Here is a 23,416-nt window from a genome sequence, read left to right as displayed (position 1 = left end):
TGGCACGTTACTTACTGACCTTGTTGTTTATCTCTTTTTTCCTCTAGATTTGTTGCCATCCAAGGATGGCCAAGATTTAACAGAAAGTTTTCTGCTGCATGTAGTAGATATTCTTCTGCATTACATCCAAAAAACCTTTGATGTTAAGAGTAAAGTGCTGGACTTTCACCACCCTCATCAACTTCTTGAAGGTTTGGATGGATTTAGCTTAGAACTGTCTGACCACCCAGAATCGCTGGAACAGTTACTTGTTGATTGCACAGATACCTTAAAATATGGTGTGAAAACAGGTGATTTTCAAAATGGTGTGTCTGAACTGGAGACTGGGTGAATGCAACAGCCTTGAGTTTACATTTGTGTTGAAAAATGGTCCAATTTTACTCATTTTTATTTAAAACATTTGTCTAGTTTATTTTCAAATTGGTGTTATAAAATGTGAATTGCTTATTAAATAACAAATAAAATAAAATAAATGGGTTTGGTTTGGGGAGTTATATCCCAATGGAAACTAAATGTACAATATTTATTTACCTTTTTTCATTTACCAATTTCATTTTATCATATTCAATATTGATGCTCAACTGATTATCCTTCTATGTCAACAAAATATATAGCACCAAAATTATCATATAGATATAGATATACAGAAATATAGCTTATATTTTAGAAATTGTCTTTTTAAATTAAATTAGCTCTATTATAACTTGATTGTTAATCACTTAAAGCAATAACGTTTCCAGGAGCAAACGATTTTGAATAGGCTCTATGAAACATTTTTTCTAAAATCTTAAACATATACTAAATAATGTATTGGCAAGAATATAGTCTTTGGAAAGAAACAAACAAACAAACAAAGGATCCAAACACAACTTGCATCCCTGGGTTTATTATTCATTTCTTATTATGTGATCTTGGAAAATATTTTATGTATTATTTCAATAATTAGAAGTTATTTGTGTATGATGCCTTGCCTTGTATTTGATAGACATCAAGTAAATGAATACGTAACAATGTATTTTTAACATCCCAGAAACTTTGAGCATAAGAAATATTTTGTCCACAGACCAAACTGATCAACTATTCCAAGAAACAAAAATGATTTACATTTGAGAATGCTCATTGCTGCTTTAGTTTTAACAGCAAAACCCAAAAGTATCCTTATTTTGACCTTTACCTTACATAAGCTATATACATCCTTTGAGAGGACTATTATGCAGTGTTACTACTTAAAGAACTAGGAAAGTCATGGGGAATTTCTCATAGAATTTTGAACATTATAAGAAGACATACCACAGAATAATATGCTCAATATGACTGCAATTATATTTAATTATATTTTAAGTTATATCTTGCAAATGTATTTATTAGAAATAGTTGGATAGATATGTAGATAGATCATCTTTGTATGTGCATAGAAAATTACCGTTCTGTGTGTACTGTTTCCTATTCTATGCAGAATATTTACAACCAGAAAAATATTATTGAATAAGACAAAAAGAAATCCTTGTAATATTCCAAAATAAAAGACACGTATAAAGACTCAAATTCAACCACGTAAAGTAAATGTGAAATAGAAATAAGTTTTAGTTAGAAATAAAAATAGTAAAAGGAAGTTCTGAAAAATAGGGAAGCAATTGGGAAGCACTTCTGACAGATGTAGATCAAGGTCTTTCTCCTTCCCTTATGCAGCGCTGCAAATGAAGATGGAAGCTCCAGGAGCCCATCCCCCACTTTCTATTGCCCAATGTCAAATGAGAGGAAAAAAGCAAAGATGTTAAGTGAAAAATAAATAATAAAAAGGAACACTTTGCTAACACAGTCACAAATTTCAGACATTACATTCTTTCATATTTAAGAAAGATTTATGGAATGCCTACTCATTAAGAAATCATACACGTGCTATGGGGGTGGATGAAATCATGGATAACTCGCTAGAGGAGAAAAGAGAGAAATTTACAAAGAGCTATGATGCACGTCATCTGTAAGAAGTACAAAGAACAATCTATTTTGTAGCTAAGGAGGGGAAGATTAAACTGAGTTAAATATAGATTGTTTAGTTTGTCAACTATTGCTTGATATTCTTATTAATATAAATCTTTAAAAAATCATTGTAAGAAGAATAATTTATCCAAAAAATGTATACATAGCTTTTGAGGGAAAATTATTTCATCTTTTAACTGGTCCCTCCACATTTGCTGAGGTGGCTTTACACACTCCCATCTTTGGTCTTTCTACTTTAGACACAGGATGGGTTCCTCACCCTTGATCATACTGAGCTCTTTCTCAGCTCGATGCCTTCTCATAAGCTGGTCCTCACACTCATATGATCTTCCTCCGCTCTTTCTTTGTCTGAACACAAACTTTTGATCTTACCTTAAAATATCACTTCCCCCTAAGAAGCTTTCTCCGGAGATTGCCTCTCTCCTGACTGCCTTCTACTTTCTCCAGGGATGGTTGTATGACATCCTGATGTTTTCCTTTGCAGCACTTCTTACAATTGTAATTAAACACATTTGTGTCATTATTTGAGTAGTGTCATTCTTCCACCAGTCAGTGAGATCCACACGATAGTGACTATGTCCACCCTGTTTACTGCTGTATCACGCGCCCTGTCCTGCATATGATAGTGGCTCACTGATGTTTGCTGAATGAAATAATTAGTTTGTGTGCTTAATCTACAAATACCTGTTAACTGAGAAACTGCTATTAAATTTAACCTCTTTTTAGCCCTGCGTTTTTATTTTGGCCCATTTGCAATTCTGTCCTTTTTTCTAGGACATCCTCGCTTTTTAAACCAGCTCTCCAGTGGGCTAGATGTGATTGGACTTGCAGGGGAATGGTTGACAGCCACTGCAAATGCCAACATGTGAGTATCCTTCTGTGCCAAAGAATGTAACAAGATTAGACACATGTAAGCAAGAGTGAAGATGTAGATTGTGGAAGCTACCTTTGACTAGATATGACGGTTGTTGTAACAAAAACAAACGGTATCCTTAGAGAAATCCAAAGGAGCTGCTAAGTGTTCCCCGGTGATGTGTTTGAAGTTTACCCCATCCTCTGGACATTCTCTCTCTAGAAACTTTCCGGATCTGAATCCCCTGGTAAGAGGTAAACAGTTGATTAGCCTGAGTCATTTGTGTGCAGACTGAAAGTCTAGTTTTGGGATTAGATTCATTGCCACACCACTCAAAACATCCCACAGTACAGAATATTCTAAAGACACGTGTGAGGTTATGAAAAGTTGCCTGAATATAAATTGGAACCTCAATCTGATTGAAAGCGAATAAAGTAAACTTTTAAAGAAAAGTTAAATCTAACTCCAAAGTGATTCTTTTAAAATTTTGACCTTTGCCGCAGCAAAACTTTGGCCCTAAGAAAATTCAATAGACTGCTACAATGTTTTGAGGTAAAGTTAATTTTAGCGCAATATTTTTCAGGGTTAAAAGGGATAGGGAAAAGATTGGATACGAAATTGGAAAGAACAGTCTGTGTCAGATGTTAATACAATTTAACTAGCAATCAAAAGAGGTCCCTTGTAGAAGTTTAAACTTTAAAACCAAGAGCTGAACATTTATGAGGAGAGACTGCCTTGCTATGTGGGAAAAACTGAGGTTTATTTTAACTGTTTAGATATCATAGGGATTTTAATGATGCCTAGTTCATGGTAGTAATCAACATTTTATAGATGTGAAATGCAAATAAAAACTGTGTGTGGCCTACACAGTTTACTGCTATTTTTAATTTTATTGCTTGATTATGTCCCTTTATTTAAACATGCATAAAGTAATACTTTGCTTAAAAAACTCTTTTGATACAATATGATGCATTCTATATACTATATAAATTATTACATAAAAATTAATCTATAAATCTTACTCCGTTGTTTGGAATTCCATCTTTATGAGACTTAATCATTCTCTATGTGAAGAAAATATAGATTTTTGGTTTAAACAGAGAAACAATGGAAAGAAGATCTGTGAGACGCAAAGAGAAAGGATTTAAGAGATGGTTCTTTGCCTTTGAAGTTTCTTCCTTCTTTAATGAGTGGATATCTCTTTCTGTAATCTGAGATAGTGTAAACGCATGCGAGATGGAGATGGAATTAAAGAGACCCAGATTCAAGGCTTAATTCTACTGCTGCACCTGCTGTGAAGTTTAGGGAGTCTTTGTTGTCTGAAAACAATAATACCTACTCTGTGGAATTGAAATAGTATCAAAAAGGTAATGTGTGTAGAAGCTGGAATTGATACAGCACGTTTGGGCGGAAATGAGAGCCTTGTTGAAATAAAAGTGCATAAGGCTTGCCTCTTACTTTGTTTCTTTTAGAACTAGGATTTTAATCCAAATAGACAATGGGTTTTCTTACTGGCTGTCTGTGTAGAGCCCTGGGTAAGAGCTTATGTGTTACTACTTTATTAGGCCATGCCATCTCGAGGAGCAGGGCTGAGGAAAACAGAACAGGCAGAAAGGCAATGTGAAGGGTGTTATAGATCTGGCTACCAGTTTGTACAAACGGAAGTGAGTGCTCAATCTCTTGGCATGTAGCACAACCCTGTAAATGATGGCTTCTGAGGGCAGTCCATCTGTAGGGAGGAAAGAGAAGAATTTATTCCCCACCAGGTCTCCTATGGTTCTCCACACATAACGGTTGGGCATTCTTGGGACTCCCAACTGATTCCATGACTTGTCCTAAACAATGGCAAAAGGAAGCCCCTGGGCTGGAGCTCAGTGACTGCAGTGTGGGTGGGTGGTGATTCTCTATTGGGTGTCTCTGAGAGGTAGTGGTCACAGTGGTGGCTGGGCCTGAACAATGTCCAAAGACCTTAGAGACAAGGCAAGCTGAGAACATCTGAAGTGGCACATAAATGGTGCCTGATACCAGTATCTCTCTAGAAGAACACTTAAAGAGGTCTTCAAATTTCTTTTGAGGACAAATAAAAGGATTTCTTGAGAATGACTGCACCCACTCTGATTTCAGAACTGATTGTTAATCCTTCATTATTGGTTGTAGACGGTATGTATAGAGAAAACTTTATAGCCTTCTTTTTAATCCCAGCTTCTTCTTTCTGTGGAGCTGACTCTAATCTCATAGTGTGACTCAGAGGAGAGTACCCATAGTGGTGCTCTCTGGAATTCTTTTCCAGGGGTCTCCCATTGTTCTTCTATGGTACCATCTCCCGTCTTCAAGCTGTTATTGAAAACAATAGTTTTTAGCTTTTTTGGGTGTGTTTGTTTAAAGTACAATCTTGAGGTAGAAAACATCTATCAATAAATTTTCAGAAAAGGCTTTTTCTACCTTTTTCATGCTCTGCAACACATTGTCTGTAACTCTAGATTTCTGTCTTTCTAACTTGCCCACTAGGGAAGGTATATATATTTTCTTGATAACTGGACATTTTCTGACCCTAACAGTATTGTGTGTGTGCTGAGGGGAGAGGAGTTGCTTTAAAAGTTCTTTTCTTGGGGAAAAAATTCCCAGCTACTGTACAAGACAATGGAAAGCATGAAACTTTCTTCTTAGAACTAATAAACTTCATCTGGAAGGGGCAATTCAGAGCATATAAAATTTAACTATTTCTTGTAGAGTCTGCTACGGAATACAAAAATGTACAAAATCTTATTTAGGAAATGATTTTATTTATTCTCTTCCATTTAATATAATTCACAGTAGAATTTCTATATATGTATTATAGGTTTACATATGAAATAGCTCCAGTATTTACAGTCATGGAGACAATTCTTCTCAAGAAAATGTATGAAATTATTGGTTGGGGAGAAACAGAGGGAGATGGATTATTTTCACCTGGTAAGAAAAAGCAAGAAATCATTTCTATATGCCAAATGAATTACATGTTAGGAGACACTCAAAATATATTTTAGCTCATACTGTTATCTTTGAGACAGAAATGTTCACGAGCCATTGTGTTGGTTATAATTGCAAACAAAGTTTCCAGAAATCTAAAAGTTGTGAGTTGTGTTGTCTGGTCTTTCTCTCAACACTTTCAGGAAGTATCTTTCAAAAATAACATCACTGATTTGGCACCACTTTAGTTTCAGAAAGCTCTCAAGTTGTCATGATTTCAGTGAACATTTCTGATTTTGAAATTAGATTATCAGTTGCTGTTTCTCTTCCATAGGTGGGAGTATATCAAACCTCTATGGTATATTAACAGCTCGTTATAAACAATATCCAGAGATAAAAAGAAAAGGCATGACAGTGCTTCCAGGCATCGTATTATTTGTTTCCGAACAAGTAAGTGTCAAGTCCAGATTTTTCCAACTTTTAAGAATCTTCTAAAATAAACTGATAAAGTAGTTGGAAGACTGAGAATGTTAGCTTCATTTTTTTCATTAAATATATTCAGTAATCTCTCTATCTGGATCTATTGATATTGGAAAGGGTAAAAAACAACCTTCCAGTCAATACAGGCTCTCTAGATTAGCAATACAAATAATTCAGGATTAAAATTTAATTTCAACGTATGAGAAACTACAGAAAAAAATGTGATTATTAATATAAAACGTTCTGCTATCTTCACCAAAAAAAGAAAAATTAAGCCATAAAAGTTTCAAAGATTTAATGGTTCTCTTTAACATTGAATGAAGAGAACAAGAATGTGATTAATGTTTTATTTTTCCAGTTGGGACTAAAGAAACCAGTTGAAAACAAAGCTTTATTTTTATAGACTAGGCTATCAACCGAATGTTTCTGATATTGACAGTATACCCTCAGATGGGTCTGTTTTAATGTTCCAATCTTGTACACAGCATGAAAACTTCTTTAAAAAAATTCATCCTTCTAATAAATCTGGTCACTTTTTTCCTTCTACCACAGCAGTGCTTGTAATCCTAAAGCGTAATAGTAGTCCCAGTTTTAGAATTCTAGATAAAAATACCTGGAAAAACAGGATTTCTTTGAAATGTCCCTGTGTTTGCAATATGCTTCTACTACGGAACTCAAATTAGCATTATACATATGCGTGTTATCAAGTGGGAGATCACTGCTGCATATGTAATTTACTATAAAGCTTAACTTAAAATGCTTGTTTACAAATGTCATTTTCATCATTTGACATACAATTTTTAAATATAATGAGTAAATAAGCCGAAATTCCATTATGTAAATTTAACCTGTATTTTCTATTGAAATGAAAGCATGGTTAGGATTTTAAATTTCTGTATTTTTTTTCTCTCATACATCTAGTCTTTTCTTGGCAACTAAAAATAGCCCAGGCCAATTTGTCTTTTGCCTGCTACTATCTCCATCTTACTGATATTATTTATATCCGGTAGAATGATACAAGGAAATAATAGTTATCCAGAAGGCAAGAAATCAAAGTTGGTGTCAAAGTCAGAATTAAGTATTGCAAATATCACAAGAAAGAATGCGTTTCTCCAGGAATTGCTCTTTTTTAAAAAAAAACTTTGTAATGCAAGAGTGAGAGCTGTCCTGAATATGTAAGGATTTCCCTGGAGGACATTATCACTAAATCTATAAATGACATGTCTTCATGTGTATACAAAGAACTAGAATATTCATACACCTACTGCACTTGAAGAGTTGTGTTCTGTGACAGTGCCTTCTAGAAAGAAGAGCTACAATCTTCTTCATCTCAACAAGCATCATGATGAGGGTCTGGAAACAGCTTGGTACCTGTACTTGTGTGTATACATGTATACATGCACAAACCCGTTCAAAGTCACGCCTTTATGCCCCGAATGCCCTAGGGTAAATGATTATTTAACGCAGAAAATTCATGCCTTTCTCATTTTCATTTTTGCCCAAGGGTCATTATTCAGTAAAGAAAGCTGCCGCAATCCTTGGTATTGGAACTGATAATGTAATTGAAGTAAAATGTGATGAAAGGTATGTTTCTTAATATATTCTCAAAATTTTTTATCAGAAAATTTTTTAAGTAATTTAAAAAATTATTATAAAAATTTTATTATTATAAAAAATTTTTATTTGTCTTCGTAGACTAAAATTCCACTTTCTTATTATTCTAATCTTTAGCAAGAATACTCTACCAGATTAGTTTCAATGAATTTTAACTAGAATTAATTATTAAGAGGCACCAAAGTTATCCTATCCTATTGTTAAAATTTCTTCACTAAATATGGTCTCATGTAAGTGGGACTGCCATGTACCTGTTCCCTCTTTTGAGTATATTGACATCAATATAATGATGTTTGAAGACAAAAAAATTGTTGGCCTTTGAAACAATGAACATCTTCTAATATTAGGATCTTTTCCTATTTTATTTGCTATCTATCTATCTATCTATCACCTACCTATCTAATAGATTATTTCATCAGAAAAAAATACTGTAATGTTGATGGAAGTGAGCAGTTTTATCCTATTCCTGACTTTAACAGGAACCCTTCTAGTTAATCATCAACAGACATGCTGGTCTTTAGTCTGATAGCTAAATGAAGTAGAAAAATACTGGCTTTTGTTTTTTTGCAGAAATTTGCTGTGAAGAAATGTGAGGCCAACTGAATTCATACCACTCTCTTTCCCCCCTCTCAGTTTGGATACTTGATTTTTCTACTTTGATGTCAAGAGGGCTTTATTTTATAAAGAGAGAGAGAGAGAAAGGAAAGAAGGTAAAAAAGAAAGAAAGGAAGAAAGAAAGAGAAAAATAAATTTTATCATTCTCTATCTTTCTTAGAAAGACCAGAATCTTCTGATTAGTAAGTAATGCAAATTTTAAGATGACTAAATAGTAAACTAAGCACTCTTTAATTCAAACAACGTGATATGTAACATTGGTTTTAGGCAACTGAGCATTTATCTAACACCTATTTATAAACCAATAAATACCTTTGAGAGACACTAAAAACTATTTTTTCTCCTGCATATAATTTATTCTCCTAATTTATAGAATCAATATGTTTATTCACTCATAATAGATCAATGTATATTTGCATTTTTAAGGGGAAAGATGATTCCAGCTGAGTTAGAGAAAAATATATTACAAGCTAAAAGAAAGGTATGTTCTACAGTTCCATATTTAACATGCAAATGCATCTTATTTTCTTGACCTATATTCATTATTGGAAAACAATTGATAAGATAATTGCTAGCAGAAATAAAATAATCCCTAAATGTAGGAAATTCCTTATAAAATTGAAGTGAAATAATTAAATAACTGTGCAGTATTTCTCTAATAGTTTTGTTTCTGTTAAATATCAAAAGAAAAGTTATCAAACTATTTCCTAAATAAAGGAATTTGGTCATCTCTATTTTTGTGGTGTTATTTTATGAAAATAAATTCACGGAGAAGTAGTAATAAGTGAAACTCAGGCATGATGGTAGGGATAGCAGTTCATCTGGTTAAGCTCCTTTCTCCAGCCCCCTGAGAATATCTGAAGTTGTCAGGTTCTTAACGCCCTTCAGCAATGTCACCCGGCTTCCTGAGGTGCAGACATGTAGTGGTTAAGTAACAATATTAACATGCCTGTGGACTCCATGAGACTGTAAGAATGATTTAGCTTTTGCCATCACCAGGGCCAGACTCCTTTTTGTGTCACTGCCACAGCTGGCAGCACAGTGTTGGGGGCCTTCGACCCTCTCCAGGACGTTGCAGATATTTGTGAGAGGCACAACCTCTGGATGCATGTGGATGTAAGTAGGTCACATCTTTCAATCTGGTTCATCATTTCCCTTTTAAAAAAATGTATCCTGTGAACAATCCTTAAAATTTCTTAATTGGCATTGCGGGCAAGACGAAAATTTCTCTGTAAACTAATTTTTATAATGAATAAATATAGAGAAAGAATAGTCTTATTTGCACAAGTGATTTTAAATGGACTAATACAGGATCATGGAAAGAGCTACACTAGTATCAAGTGATTTTAAAAAGTCCAAAACTCTACACATATTCAACCAACAATGTAGAAAATCAATGTGAAAAAATATCTAAACCCAATTTGAAATCCAAAGATTTAGCCCATTACTCTAATATACATTTCTTAATTAATAACTGTTAAGGAAATCAAAACTTTTGATGCTATTAATTTGGTACAGTGACGTTGGGCAAAAATTTCCTTGGCTTTGAATAGAGTTGGACAAATTTAAAGTTATATAATATGATAGCGACTTTAATTTTTCTGTAGCATTGCCAAACTTGATGCCAACTTTTTTTTATCTGTCTCTGGCAATTATACAGAAGGTGTCTGTTTGAATTAATTAGAAACCTAAAACTTTGCTGTGTCATGAATAGACAATGAGGATTCATAGGAGGAAATTTTAAAATGCATTGTTCTTGTAAGTAGGATAATTATAGCCAAGTTTATAATTATCTAGCATAGCAATTAAATCTTCATCAACTTTTGAAATAAATTTCACATAGAAAAAGTAGTCAATGCAAATTAAAAAGAAATAATTAACATAAGAACTCGTGTCCTTTGTATCCTGTTGTAGGCAGCTTGGGGAGGTGGATTGCTGCTGTCCAGAAACCACTCCTATAAACTCAGTGGCATTGAAAGGTGAGACCTGGGCTATTGCTTGTGAAAGCAAAAGAAGCTGCTTAGGCTTCTCTTCCCTTCCATTAGACTGTGAGTACTCACTGGAGCTGTTTTATCACCTAGGGCCAACTCGGTGACCTGGAATCCACATAAACTCATGGGTGTCCCCCTTCAGTGCTCTGCTATCCTGATCCGGGAAAAAGTAAATGATCTCTATTTTTAAGTCATGACATAATGGATGTCTTAGTGATGACTGGCTTCATTGTGAATGTTAATAAAACCAAAATAATTATGGCCTCATTGACTTAACATAGTGTACCACAATTTGCCCTACTGAGGAACACTGATCCTTCCTCCTTGATTTTCAAGTGGCCACTGGGTAACTGAGGTGCCACAAAATCAAACTATGGAGCACAGGTAGTAGCTCAATGTGCGCATAAGACCTAGGATGAGACAATAGACGGTGACGACAAGGTCCGTGGAAAACCTGATCATTCATGCCCCACTTCCTAAAAACACCATGAAAAAACAAAACATTTCCTAGGTGTCAAATTTGACGCACTGGCCAATTTGTTATCTCAGAGTGTAGGACCAAAAATAGAACTTCTTTTAAGTGCAGGTAACCGAGTAACTTCGATATACTTTTAGCATAAAAAACACAAATTTACGGGTTGTGTGAAATTATTTTCTGCTTATGTTTGTGTACTTTATCTCTGTCAATAGTAAAGGTGATGCCGTACAAGGAGATAAGCCCATGATCTCCTCCAAGGAGAGGTGCAATTAAAGCTCAATGAGAGAATTCTTATCTCTACTTAGTTGTCAGAAATGCAAACAGATTTTACGTAGTTATCATTTATAGCTTTTTTTCTTTACTCAAAAGCAATCCAAAGGGTTTGGATATAAAAATAGCCTGTCTTCCTATTGTACTGCCTTACCTGGTACTCCTAGCTTACTCCTGAGTACGTAATGCCTACTTCATCTCTCCTAGTTCTAAGAGAATCTTTACCCTCTCCCAGTCTGGGCCATTGCCACCAACTTAGGCTGGAACTATTAGCGCTGCTTCAGAGTCTGCTTAGTTGGCCACATGACAGCAGAGTCTCATCAATAAAATGCAGCTGCCTTGTGTTCCAAGCCTGCAGGGTAACAAGCTAATCCTTCCTTCCCACTGGTGTGTGTCCAGTACCCAGGAACTACAGTGTGGCTGCATTTTTTTTCTTTAAGAAGCTGAGTTTGTTCCCCTTTCCCCTTGCTAACACGTCTATATTAAACTTTCAGATTTCTGCTACTGTTACGCGTAGGGCTCAAATACAAATTTTCTGCAGTCTTTTCTGATTTCTTCACCCATGATATGTTGAAGTAGCCCCACGCTTACCCACCCAGCCTCCTGCAACCCAGATCGTAAACTCATGCGGGCAACGCTCTGCCACCGTTTTCCTTATCATGAATCCACTGTCCCAGCAGTGTGTGACAGATTGTAGGTGCTACAAATATTTGTTGCCTTAATGAGTAAACGTAACTTAATCTTCTCATTAGAAGGGATAGGCAGAAATCATATTGATTATACTGTTTTAGCTATTTTAAATAGTCTCCAACGCTTATCTAACAAAAAATTAAAATGGGAGTTTGAGGTAGACTAAAGAGAAAATAATTACATGTGTAAATAGGACACCCAAGATATACGCACATAAAGTACTCTCCTTTTCAAGGTATCATTTCTATTCCATTTCCCCCAAATCCTACAATGCTTCCCACCACACTGCGGTCGTTTCCCTAGATCAATAGCCTACCCTAAAAAAGAGTGTGAGTTTCCTTTCTTTGGAAGTTGGGTTTCCAGATACTCCAAGACAAACTGCCCTTTTGTCAGCTCCCAAATCCATCACTATGTAGATATATGACCTTGAAAATTACTTAACACATTAAAGTACTAGTTCCTTCAATCTGTAAAATGATGTACTAGTACCAATGTCATGAGTTTTCTGTGAAGATCAAATGATACAATATTTGTGAAATGTCCGGTGTATAATAAACACAGAATAAATATCTTATTTGCTCCCTATAGAAAGAGTTATGCTTGTTATATATTTAAACCACACCCTGTCAGCGCGCACAGATGTTGCCTTTGTTGTGCTGTAGCAACACACAGCCTTTGAGAAAAGTCTCTCTTTAATGGGGTGATGGAAAGATTACTTCCTTCTACTGAGTATTTCTTAAGCATCCAAGCAAATGTTTCTCCACTCTTTAACACTGAGGAGGAATGTTTTTAACATCTTTTAGGTGAGAGGAAATGGCTTGGAAAGCACAAAATTAAATGAACGGATTCCTTTGTTGTCTACCTACTGTGGCCATGAGAGCAGTTTACTGACTGGCACGTACATTGGTGATTGAGGGGATAGTTTAGTTAAAGTGACCCAGTCACTCAGTTCTCATTAACTTCAAATTATGATAGGCACCTAATTTCAAAAGAGCAGCAAAACTTCAATGCTTTTGAAAAAGTTAAAGAAAAATAGACAAATATTAATCCAATTACACCACCTGCTGTTCCAGATAAATCCTAAGAACAACTGAATATACCAAAATCCTAAGAGCCTAACATTTTTGTATAGAATAAACAAAATTCTATTTAGGTGTGCATGTAAAGTAGAAATGCTCACTTAGTTGAAATAAATAATTGTGATTTCTTAGTGAAATGTATATGACTTACATGTAAGGTATATTATTGCTTTTTTAGGGTCTTCTGGAAGCCTGCAACCAGATGCAAGCTGGATATCTTTTCCAGCCTGATAAACTCTACAATGTTGACTTTGACACTGGGGATAAGACTATTCAGTGTGGGCGACATGTGGATATCTTTAAGCTATGGTTAATGTGGAAAGCAAAGGTAGGGATTTGCCACCTCTTTTATTAGGTCTTATTTATTCAGATGCAAAGTATAGACTATTCCAATTTTTTAGAGCTCTATTAGCCCCAAATTACAGCCCCATTATTTTTCTAAACATCTCCCAAGGAAACTGCTATATTTCTAATTGCAAATGGAAAGCTTCATTTCTCAGATCAAAATTCTAACTGAGTTGGAAAAAATTGGGGTATATTCCACCATTACTATATACTCTACCAAATTGCAGGGATAAAAATCTGGCAGGAATATAAACTGGTTTGCAGTTTTTTTGTTTTTTAGTTTTTCTTTTTGGTGAGGAAGATTTGCCCTGAGCTAACATCTGTGCCGATCTTCCTCCATTTTGTATGTCGATGGCCACCACAGCATGGCTGATGGGTGGTGTAAGTCCGTGCCTGGGATCCAAACCCACAAACCCTGGGCCATCAAAGTTGAGTGCACTGAGCTTAGCCACTATGCTACAGGGCCAGCCCTGCAGCTTTTTTTCTTTTTGCAAGGAAGATTGACCCTGAGCTAACACCTGTTACCAATCTTCCTCTTTTTTCTTGAGGAAGATGGTCCCTGAGCTAACATCTGTGCCAGTCTTATTCCGTTTTGTATGTGGCATGCCACCACAGCATGGTTTAACAAGTGGTGCTTAGGTCCGTGCCCAGGATCCGAACCTGTGAACCCTGGGCCCCCGAAGCAGAGTGCAAACTTAACCACTATGCCACCAGGCTGGCTCCCCTACAGCTCTTTTTAAAAACTGTTTTTTCTCCTTTACTGATTGGCATTGGTAATAGGTCAAGCTACTTGACATCAATATAGATTCTCAGATGTGAACGCTTTATTGCCCGAATGTTCAATCTACCTTATAGTCAAGGTCAGCAGATAGAGTCTCTCCAAAGATTGTGACAACGGTAAGACATGTTCTGCATCTCCTGCTCCTTGTTTATAATTATTGACTTAGATAATTGACATGCTTTTAGGAAGCTATTTCTATCACCCTCTTCCTAATTCAATCCTCTATAGAAAGATGGACATTAGATTCTGTGCAGATGAAAGCTTTGGCATGAACTGACAGCATCTTTAATATATTACTGACCCTATTATTTAATCTGAAGTCTCTTTTTTTGTTAGAAATCTACTACTCCAAAACCAGAGACATCACTTTTCATGGAAATCACCCAGCAACAACCTGGTGTATAATCAGCACTCTGATATAGGAATCTATGTAATCAGTTACCCCGGAAGACATTGGCAATTAGTTCATCTTGGAGGTGTCACTGATAATTTTCGTTATTCAAAGATACGCATTCTGCAAGTTCTTTTTCCTGAAGATTTTTAATTAGCCAATTTGGAAATTTGTTAAACTTGCTTTAAAAATCTTCTAAGCTCAAATTTTTGTAAGCACGAAGCTCAAATATTTATGTAGACCTTTCAGACACTGATAATCCAAATATCCCTCAATCCGATTCTGTACAGCTTTATTTATGTAAATACTTTCATGAACCTCCTCAGCTTTTTAAGAGGTTGACATTTCTCCCATAGCTTAGCTGTCAAAGCATATAGCTTGACTTCGCTTAGATCAGAGTATATGTACCTAGACACTTGTCATGAGGTCCATCCTTGAATTCGCAAATGCTCAACATGTATCAAAACATTTTAAAAAGAAATTATATGTGTAAAGGATTATGTAAAGGGTCATATAGTTCGTCTATTCCTTCATGCAATAAAAGAGTGGCATTCAGACTTTTTAACACAATCCACAGTAAGAAATGCATTTGATGTTGTGGCCTAATGACATACACACACATACACACACACACACACTGTAATTAGAACAAAAGTTTCAGGAAAAAATCTATAATATGTGAAATTCTTTAGTATTTTCTATTCTACTCTATCTCATTGAAAGAAAAACTTAATTGTTTCTATTACCCACTTACAGGCTACTACCTACAGTTTAAAAGACACAGATAAGCAAGTCTGATATGGATTAAGCCAGACCCTCAGAGAGTTGTGTACCTGGACCACCTTGTTTGGCCTTCTATAAAACAGACTTGACCGATGATTTTTTAGTATCTATATGTATTTATTTCATCCTTCAGTAAACATAAGGTTTCTGGGTCAGAGGAAGATCAATTATTCACTTACAGAATATCTCAGTGTCAATTTCCCACACCCCACTTCCCCCTTGGGGGAACACGAGGAGGGCATGTCACATCACCCCACGTTTGCAAAGGGGATTTATATTACAGAAGAGGGAGCCCGAAGTTGGGAAGCTGGAATCTTATATATAAGCTGGCACACCCACTCTGAGAGGGAGAGAGGGAAAGGGGGAGAGAAAGAGCTTATGTTTATTCCCGAATGCAATGCAAAGAAATCTTTTGGTAGAGGAAAGAGAGATCTCTGCCCACCTCTGCCCCAGAATGAAAGCATTTGACTCCTGGAAAGATAACAAAGATTTTATTATTATATTTATTTATTATTCAATGGGAGCAGATGATTACAGAGAAACTCAGTATAGGGTGAAATGGAAATGCTTTTCTCAGAAAAGAATATTTCTATACAATGGAAATCAGGTTCAGGTAAATATCCACGGCAGGCTTAAAAAGGAGTTGACTTGCAAGTTTGTTAGCATGATTTATGACTATTAAATATTTAAACACTTGAAATGTGAGCCTCCATCAGCATTATTTACAAAATAATGGGCATTAAGAGCAAAGTCTAGAGATATAAATTTAAAAAATTCTGTTTTGTCCTTGTTTGCTCTAATTACACAATGACTGCTTCATTGATAGTAGAAAGAGGAGCCATCACTAATGAAATTTATGTACCTTATAAATAAAATTAATTATAATATTCTATGATAGGTTATAAAAATAAGTTAAGAAAACATACAAGATTCTTCAAACACTGATTACATATGCAAACTCAAGTATAATGCAAAAGCTTCTTTTTGGATGGATTCTCTAAATGGGTTGGACTGCTTTTGGACTCATAAGATGAATCTGTTTGGGCTATGAGAATGCTATAGGGAGCTTAACTGTCCAAGAGCTCCATCTGCTTCTCTTAAATTCATAATTGCATTTGCCCCAAGGCTATGCTTTCCACAGTTTTTTCCCACCCAATGACTGAGCATGGCAGCAATTCTAAGGCATTCCCATTCCTGAGAGACACGAGACTCTTCTGAGAGCTGATTTGGTGTGAAGACTCCCCAGTGGCTTTTCAAATCTTCCTTAAACTTGGTGGCAATCTAAGATGCTTCTACCCCACCTCTCCTCTTCCCCTTCACTTAGGGTCAGACTTATTCCCAGTCTGATAGCCCTCCCAGTCTAAGTGGCTCCTTCCCCCTGTCTTTCGCACAGGTACTTTCATTAAGAAAATCCTTGCACTTTAATCTTATCTTAGTGTCTACTTTTTGGAGGACCTGGTCTAACAGAGTCCAATATAGTTCAGAATAGAAGTGCTATTGTCTTTACTATTCAGTCTCTGTAGACTTTTTATGAAGAAACTTAAAGATGCGTTCACAATAAGGACGTAAGTCCTGATAGTTTTCATTGCCAATTTAATAGGCATGAATGCAGCCAAAAGTTCCATATGGAAAATTCCTGGAGAGTAATAAGCTCTATGCCAACTATTTCAAAGATCCTTAGCACCACTTCTTCAGAATCAAGAGTAGGAATATTCTTTATCAATAATTTCTATTAACTTTTCTGCAAGTTTTTCTTCTTTTCAACTACATACAGCTTCCCTCTGAAACAGATTGCCCTCAAGGAAAAATATCTGGCATAACATCAAATGATAAAGTGGTTATCTCAAGAAATTAGTCCATTCATATTTAATCACTCCTATTTTTAAGCATTTCAAAGATTGACAATGCCTTTTCCAAACCAATATTTGTTCAATATTGTGAGAGTTGGTGCTTCTGACCACGTGGTCATATAATCAAAACTTTTTGCACATTTGATTCATATATATGTTTCCTATGGAGAAAAACAAGTGTTGAAAACGGATAAGGAGTGAAGGAGTGCTGGGGGTGAGTATTTGTAATCTTAAATAGGATGGTAATTGTCAATAAGAAGGTTACATTTGAGCAAAAATCTGAAGAAAGTGAAGAAGGGGTCATGTTGATATTTAGGGGAAATGTGGCTAAAGGGAATCTCAACTTCAAAGCCGTGAGACAGAAGCATGCCTGTTGTGTCTAAGACACAACAAGGAGATCATATATGGCTAGGGTGGGGGGAGCTGGTTAATAAAAGACAAAACTTGAATAAGAAAGATATGAAAGGGTTCTTCAGTTATTAATGCTTCTTAGAACTCCATCACCTTCTGTTTGTGTTGGCAATAAGCTCTGATTTAAACAGAAAGTGTGGCCTCTTATGACCCTTAGCGTCCCTGCTTACTGAGTTGTAGATGCAGCGTGTTTACCTTGTTCTTGCATTTTGTGTCACTGAGCTCCCACTTATTGTGAATTCAGTGGAATTCAATGCTCATTGTGCAAGGTAAATGTTATGTGTGAATGGGGTGGCAAGGAATGGGAGATATGTATGTTGCATGCATCACCTTAGCTCACATGTATGATCCGTTATCCCGTTGGACTTCACTTACAAAACACAGTTCAAGATAAACTTTTACAGTATTACAGGACAGTGACAGCACAGCATTAAATTAAACATGAAACCCTTCTGCGTATGGGGCCCTATGTTACTGCACAGGCTGTATGCCCGTGAAGCCAGCTCTGATCACAAAGGCTTAAGTATTGAGAACACACTGGAGTACCACCTCATACGGTTGGAAAGGCTCTACACTATACTAGCCTAGAATAAATGTTACTGCATACCCTCAGCATGGACAATAGATGTATGGACAGGAGCAAAGAGATCAGCTGGGGAGCACTTTGAATAATGCAGGAGAGAGTGAATGGGCCTGCATAATGGCAGTGAATACGAAATATTAGATTCTAATGAGATTTTGAAGGTAAACCAAGTGGAATTTGCCAAAATATTAGATATGGAGTGTGAGAAAAAGAGGAAGATCAAGGATAAGAATCACTTCAATGTTTTGGGCCTTAGCAACTAAAGGGTAAAATTGTTATATTATTGAGATTGGGAAGATTGTGAGAGAAACAAGTGTGTATAGAAAGATCAGGTGTTCAGTTTTGGCAATTCATTTTGAGACGTTATTACTCTTGTCAGTGGAGATTTGAATAAGCAGTTTATTATATGTCTGAGGTTCAGAGATGAGGTGTTGGATGAAATATAAGTAGGCGAGTCATCAGCATATCTGTGCTATTTAGAACCACAACATAAGCAGAAATAACCAAGGGAAAGAAGGTGAATGGAGATAGTGACTGGTCAGCTTGTCTTGGCCTTAGTTCCCCACCTCATAAGGTTCTTCTAAGAGTAAATTAGACCAAGTGTATAAAGCACGAAACCACATGCCAAGGATACAGCAGAAGCTCAGCAACCGTTAGTTTTTAAAGACACTATCCCGACAAGTATGCCAAGGGCTTTATTCCTAGTATTTTTCCTACTCCTCACATCATTACATATAATTTTTAAAAACTTGCTCTACATAACAGACAGATAAAAATTTTCTGTCAAAATATTTAGCAAACATTTGCAGATCTAGGCTTTTGAAACTTAGAAAGGCTAAGTAACTTGCCTCAAGTTCCACAGACAGCAGGGAGTAAAAGCAGTTCGAGGAGATAGAAACAAAAATGCAGTGATGTAGGTAACACCTGCTATTAGTAAGATAATAATCACATTTTAAAAGAAAGTACATTTAAATAAATTTAATAAATTTCAGGAAATTCTTCAATGTAGTTTAAAGAAACTTACTTCAATGGAAGCTTTCTTTTGATTCTTTTTTTAAATTACAGGGAACCTCTGGCTTTGAGGCACAGATCAACAGATATATGGAACTTGCAAAATACTTCTATAAGGTTTTAAAGAAAAAAGATAACTTTAAGCTTGTGCTTGATGCAGAGGTAAGGACTCTTAGTTTTGTGTTTTTTTTGAGATCGTTTAATGGATGTAAACTTTCTTTGCTGGATATTCTTACCTGACTCTGTTCCCTATCTAATACTAAGGGATAGTTTTAAAAGTATACTTAACAATGATCATAAATATTTTATTTTATCTAAATGCAAACTATTTAGATTTTAAAACCTTTTTCATTTAAGTTCTATATCTTACAAGCCAAGGGTCCAAAAGCCTTAATTTGATGATTCTATTCAACCTTTTATTTTTTAAGACAATTAAAATGATTTGACTATATTTGCTTTTCTGATTTCTCTGGCACTGAATCAAGAGTAATTTAACTGTTCCTTTAAATTATATGATCATCTTTGGTAAATCGTTATTAAGGTGCTACGTAGATATTAATGACAAACTGAGTGTTTTGCTAGCATTGTATCTGTCTTCCTCTTCAAGGCCCAGTCAACTATCCAGTGGCGATCACTGTTAGGCTAATGAGAGTAACTATAAGGAAACAAAGGTGCTTTGTCTCTCTTCTAAATTGTCTTCCTCTGATTACAGCATGGTCTTAATTTTCGTTAGCTCTCTCTCAGTCTTAAGTGGAAACTAGAAGTAAAGGGGTTTGTTGTCAATACTATGCATCCTCTGATAGTTTATTTTCCTCTCTGTAATGAGCTTTTCTAATTGATTAAATTTTGTGATTGAATCAGTAGAAAAGCTCGTTACAGAGAGGAAAATGTAAGTTCTCTTTGTCTACGTGAAAGACATCCAGTCACTGAAACCAGAAAACTTGAATTTATCTTGAAAGCCCAACAAAGATCAATTCTATGCTTTGAAGATTTTGAAAATGTAAACCCTCCTATCTATACCCACAGCCCTTGGTTTAGAGAAGTCCTCTCCGTATCCTGAATTACTATACCATCTTATTTATTAGTATTCTCTCTTCAATTATTCTTTCCTTTAATCAGTAGTCCATACTCCAACCCCAATGATCTTTCTCAAATATAAAATTGGCATTATCATTAAAATATTTAAAATATTTTGTAGAATGGGTATGGGATGGATGGCTAAAGATCTTTGAAGAAATTAATAGACCAGAGCATGGGAAGGACAACCTACATAGATAAGGGAATCATGGAAAACTATGGTAGGAGAGGTGTTGGGGAAAGACAACAAGAGCCCATGCCAGACTGGGCTTTCTGTGGGGACAGTGGCTATTTCTTTTATTTCCATATCTAGTGCTTGACATGTATTAGGCCCTCAAAAATTATTTGTAAATGTATCAAAAGTTAAATTAATTAAAATACTTCTGAAATAATTAAGAAATTAAGTAGGGCTTTAAGGATGCTTATAAAATCACTAAGGAATTAGGTAGGGATTTAAGAAGACTTATAAAATTTATCTTTGGTTTAGCCTGAGTTCACCAATGTCTGCTTCTGGTACTTCCCACCAAGACTTAAACATATCCCAAAAGGTTTTGAAAGAGATCAAGAACTCCAAAAGGTAAGTGTGTGTGTGTGTGTGTGTGTGTAGTGTTTTTAATTCTAATATTTCCTTTTAAATAATGTGTCTGGTTAGTTTGATTGGTTAGTTTTTAGCGGTCATGTGGTCCCAAGCCATTGGTTTAATACTCATATGGAGCCAAGTGAAATCTCAACCTATCAGTCATTTTGCACATTAATCCAGTCATCATTTATATAATTGAAAAACATTTATTGAGTGCTTAATATGCAATCAGCTGAATTTCCAGTCATCATTTATATAATTGAAAAACATTTATTGAGTGCTTAATATGCAATCAGCTGAATTTCCTACCCTTTGGTTAATTTATTCATCAATTAATATTTGCCAGGTATTCCACTAAGAGTTAGAGGTATGAAATGAGTAAGACAGAATTCTGGTCTAAAGTTGGCTAGAAGGCTTAGTGGGAGAGAAGACAAGAATATAAATAATTATAATCTCTAAGAGCAACAGAAGAAGTACTTTAAGAAGTGTTATCAGATTTGAAATACTTATGATAAGGTCATCTGAGCAAGAATCTGAGAGAGATTTTATTACAGATCAATGACGATCTTGAAAAAAATCCAAATGAATATCATGGTAATGGGGCATTTCATCTTTACCTTAATAACATATATTAAAATAAAGAGAATCACCACCATTATATGCTATTTATCACCCATATTTATTGTAAGTTTTTAACTATATTAAGCATTCATCATATACGTATATACATTTTATAATAATACCAAAACTTTTGAGTTATACTGATATCATGACCACTTATCTTAGGTACTGTGAGGTGCCCTAGGATAAGTTGCACAAAACCGATACCAGTGTTTCAAGGAATCAACCTTTTCTATCATTAGATAATTTTACTTCTTTTTTAAGTTCTAAGAGAAAATAGAGATTTTTTTTTTGTTTTGCTTTCTGCTTTACATAATTCCCCTTATTTAAATATTTTGTGGTTTGAAGCAAGTATTAAGTGAAGTTCTTAATTTTTTTCTTAACATATCAATGTTATCTTCCACTAGAGTGATTGCTACCAGCTGAGGGTTAGTGAGGGACATATTTACACAGACTTAGCAAGCTGGCTCCTGGAGGTCCACACAACCCATTTACCAGACAGCTGTCTCTCTTAGGGCTCTGTACAGGTTCCTGGATGGAAGGCAAGGCGGAACTATGAGACAAATTTTTTAAATATTGTGGGCAATAACTAATATTTATTATTTTATGGCCATATTGATTAATTACAATAATAAATAGGGAAGGACATTAAGTGAAATGTCTGGCTATTAAAGGAGATAAATATATATATAAATATATGTATATATATATATTTACTTTTGTGCTGCCATTGTATAAATACTTATGGGAAAGTTAAATAATGGATGGCATCTGTAGCATTTTAAAGGTACGCTATGAGCAGAAGCAGAAGTTTTGAGGAGGGGCATGTTGAGTAGTTGTAGACTGTCCCGCTCTGGCTTTCCTGAATGTCAGTGCCACTGCTGTAAGATAATAACCAAAGAATGTACTAATGTGATCCAATGCCACATGCGTAATGTCATTTTAGGAGCTGTACAGGGCAATTAAATGGAATTTGTCTCTGTGAAATTTACAAAGAAACTATGATTTGCTGCAAAACAGTGACCTTGTAGGAAAACTCAAGATGTAGTATAATAATTCAAATAATGAAACTTACAATACCAAAATATGCTACTATTTTTCCATTCCCTATTTCATTTTACCTCTTGCCTGGATACTTCTATTTGAATTGCCATATAAATATAAGGAAAAGGTCACACAACTTTCTTTAATGCATTCTAGCACACTTGCGTTATTTTATAAGTTTGGTAATTGTGAATCATGGAGTAGCGAGAACTACAATATAAATATAGAAAATGCTGGTTTTTTTCTGTACTAAGCTGCTTCTTAAAAATTATCTCTGACAGCTTTAAATTGCCTGCAATTTATTTTAAGCTAATGATAGTCATGTAGCCATCTAGTATGTGGAAGCATATTTACTTGTAAAATTCCCTTTTAATAATATTTACATTTACACACAGATTGCTCCAAAGATTAAAGCACAGATGCTAGAGGAAGGCACAGCCATGATAAGCTACCAGCCATGTGGGGACAAAGTAAATTTTTTTCGAATGGTCTTTTCTAATCCTGCTACGAGACAAACAGATGTTGACTATCTTATTGATGAAATTGAAAGGCTTGGGAAGGAATTATGATACTTCAATATGAACTTGAATACCAAATGCAAACACCAACTTAAAAAAAACCTACATCTGAAGATAATACGAAAGGAATACTACAGATGATATCTTCTCTCAGAACTTTTGGTTCTCTTTTATCCTATGCTATCTAAGGTGATGAACGGGGAGTTGGTTTAGATAGATAGATAGATAGATAGACAGATAGATAGACAGATAAGTTCAAACTCATGTATTTGTTATTTTCATTAATTCAATAAAAACTATTGAAAATCTATTAAATGCTAGGTACTTTTCTTGGTGTGTTTAGAATACATCAGTAAATAAGAAAGACAAAAACCCCTTTTATTGTGAAGAAAAGAGAAGTT

The 23,416-nt window shown here is 35.2% G+C and overlaps 1 protein-coding gene across 1 annotated transcript in view; it reads left to right on the top strand.

Annotated features, from left to right (window-relative positions):
* Nucleotides 1-23,066, top strand: part of LOC106842730 (glutamate decarboxylase 1-like) — a 39,055-nt gene extending 15,989 nt beyond the window's left edge. The window contains exons 3-15 of the mRNA XM_070514499.1: nt 48-290; nt 2,776-2,866; nt 5,694-5,806; nt 6,138-6,253; nt 7,788-7,867; nt 8,939-8,993; nt 9,512-9,628; nt 10,427-10,491; nt 10,594-10,672; nt 13,199-13,348; nt 19,230-19,337; nt 20,740-20,829; nt 22,893-23,066. Coding sequence (XP_070370600.1) covers nt 48-290; nt 2,776-2,866; nt 5,694-5,806; nt 6,138-6,253; nt 7,788-7,867; nt 8,939-8,993; nt 9,512-9,628; nt 10,427-10,491; nt 10,594-10,672; nt 13,199-13,348; nt 19,230-19,337; nt 20,740-20,829; nt 22,893-23,066 — 1,481 coding nt within the window. The remainder of the gene's footprint in view (nt 1-47; nt 291-2,775; nt 2,867-5,693; nt 5,807-6,137; nt 6,254-7,787; nt 7,868-8,938; nt 8,994-9,511; nt 9,629-10,426; nt 10,492-10,593; nt 10,673-13,198; nt 13,349-19,229; nt 19,338-20,739; nt 20,830-22,892) is intronic.
* Nucleotides 23,067-23,416: the final 350 nt, after the last annotated feature.

This window comes from Equus asinus, chromosome 7 (assembly GCF_041296235.1).
Source record: "Equus asinus isolate D_3611 breed Donkey chromosome 7, EquAss-T2T_v2, whole genome shotgun sequence".
NCBI lineage: Eukaryota > Metazoa > Chordata > Mammalia > Perissodactyla > Equidae > Equus > Equus asinus.
The sequence above is the reverse complement of the archived record's forward strand: the minus strand, read 5'-3'. Positions and strand labels throughout refer to the sequence as shown.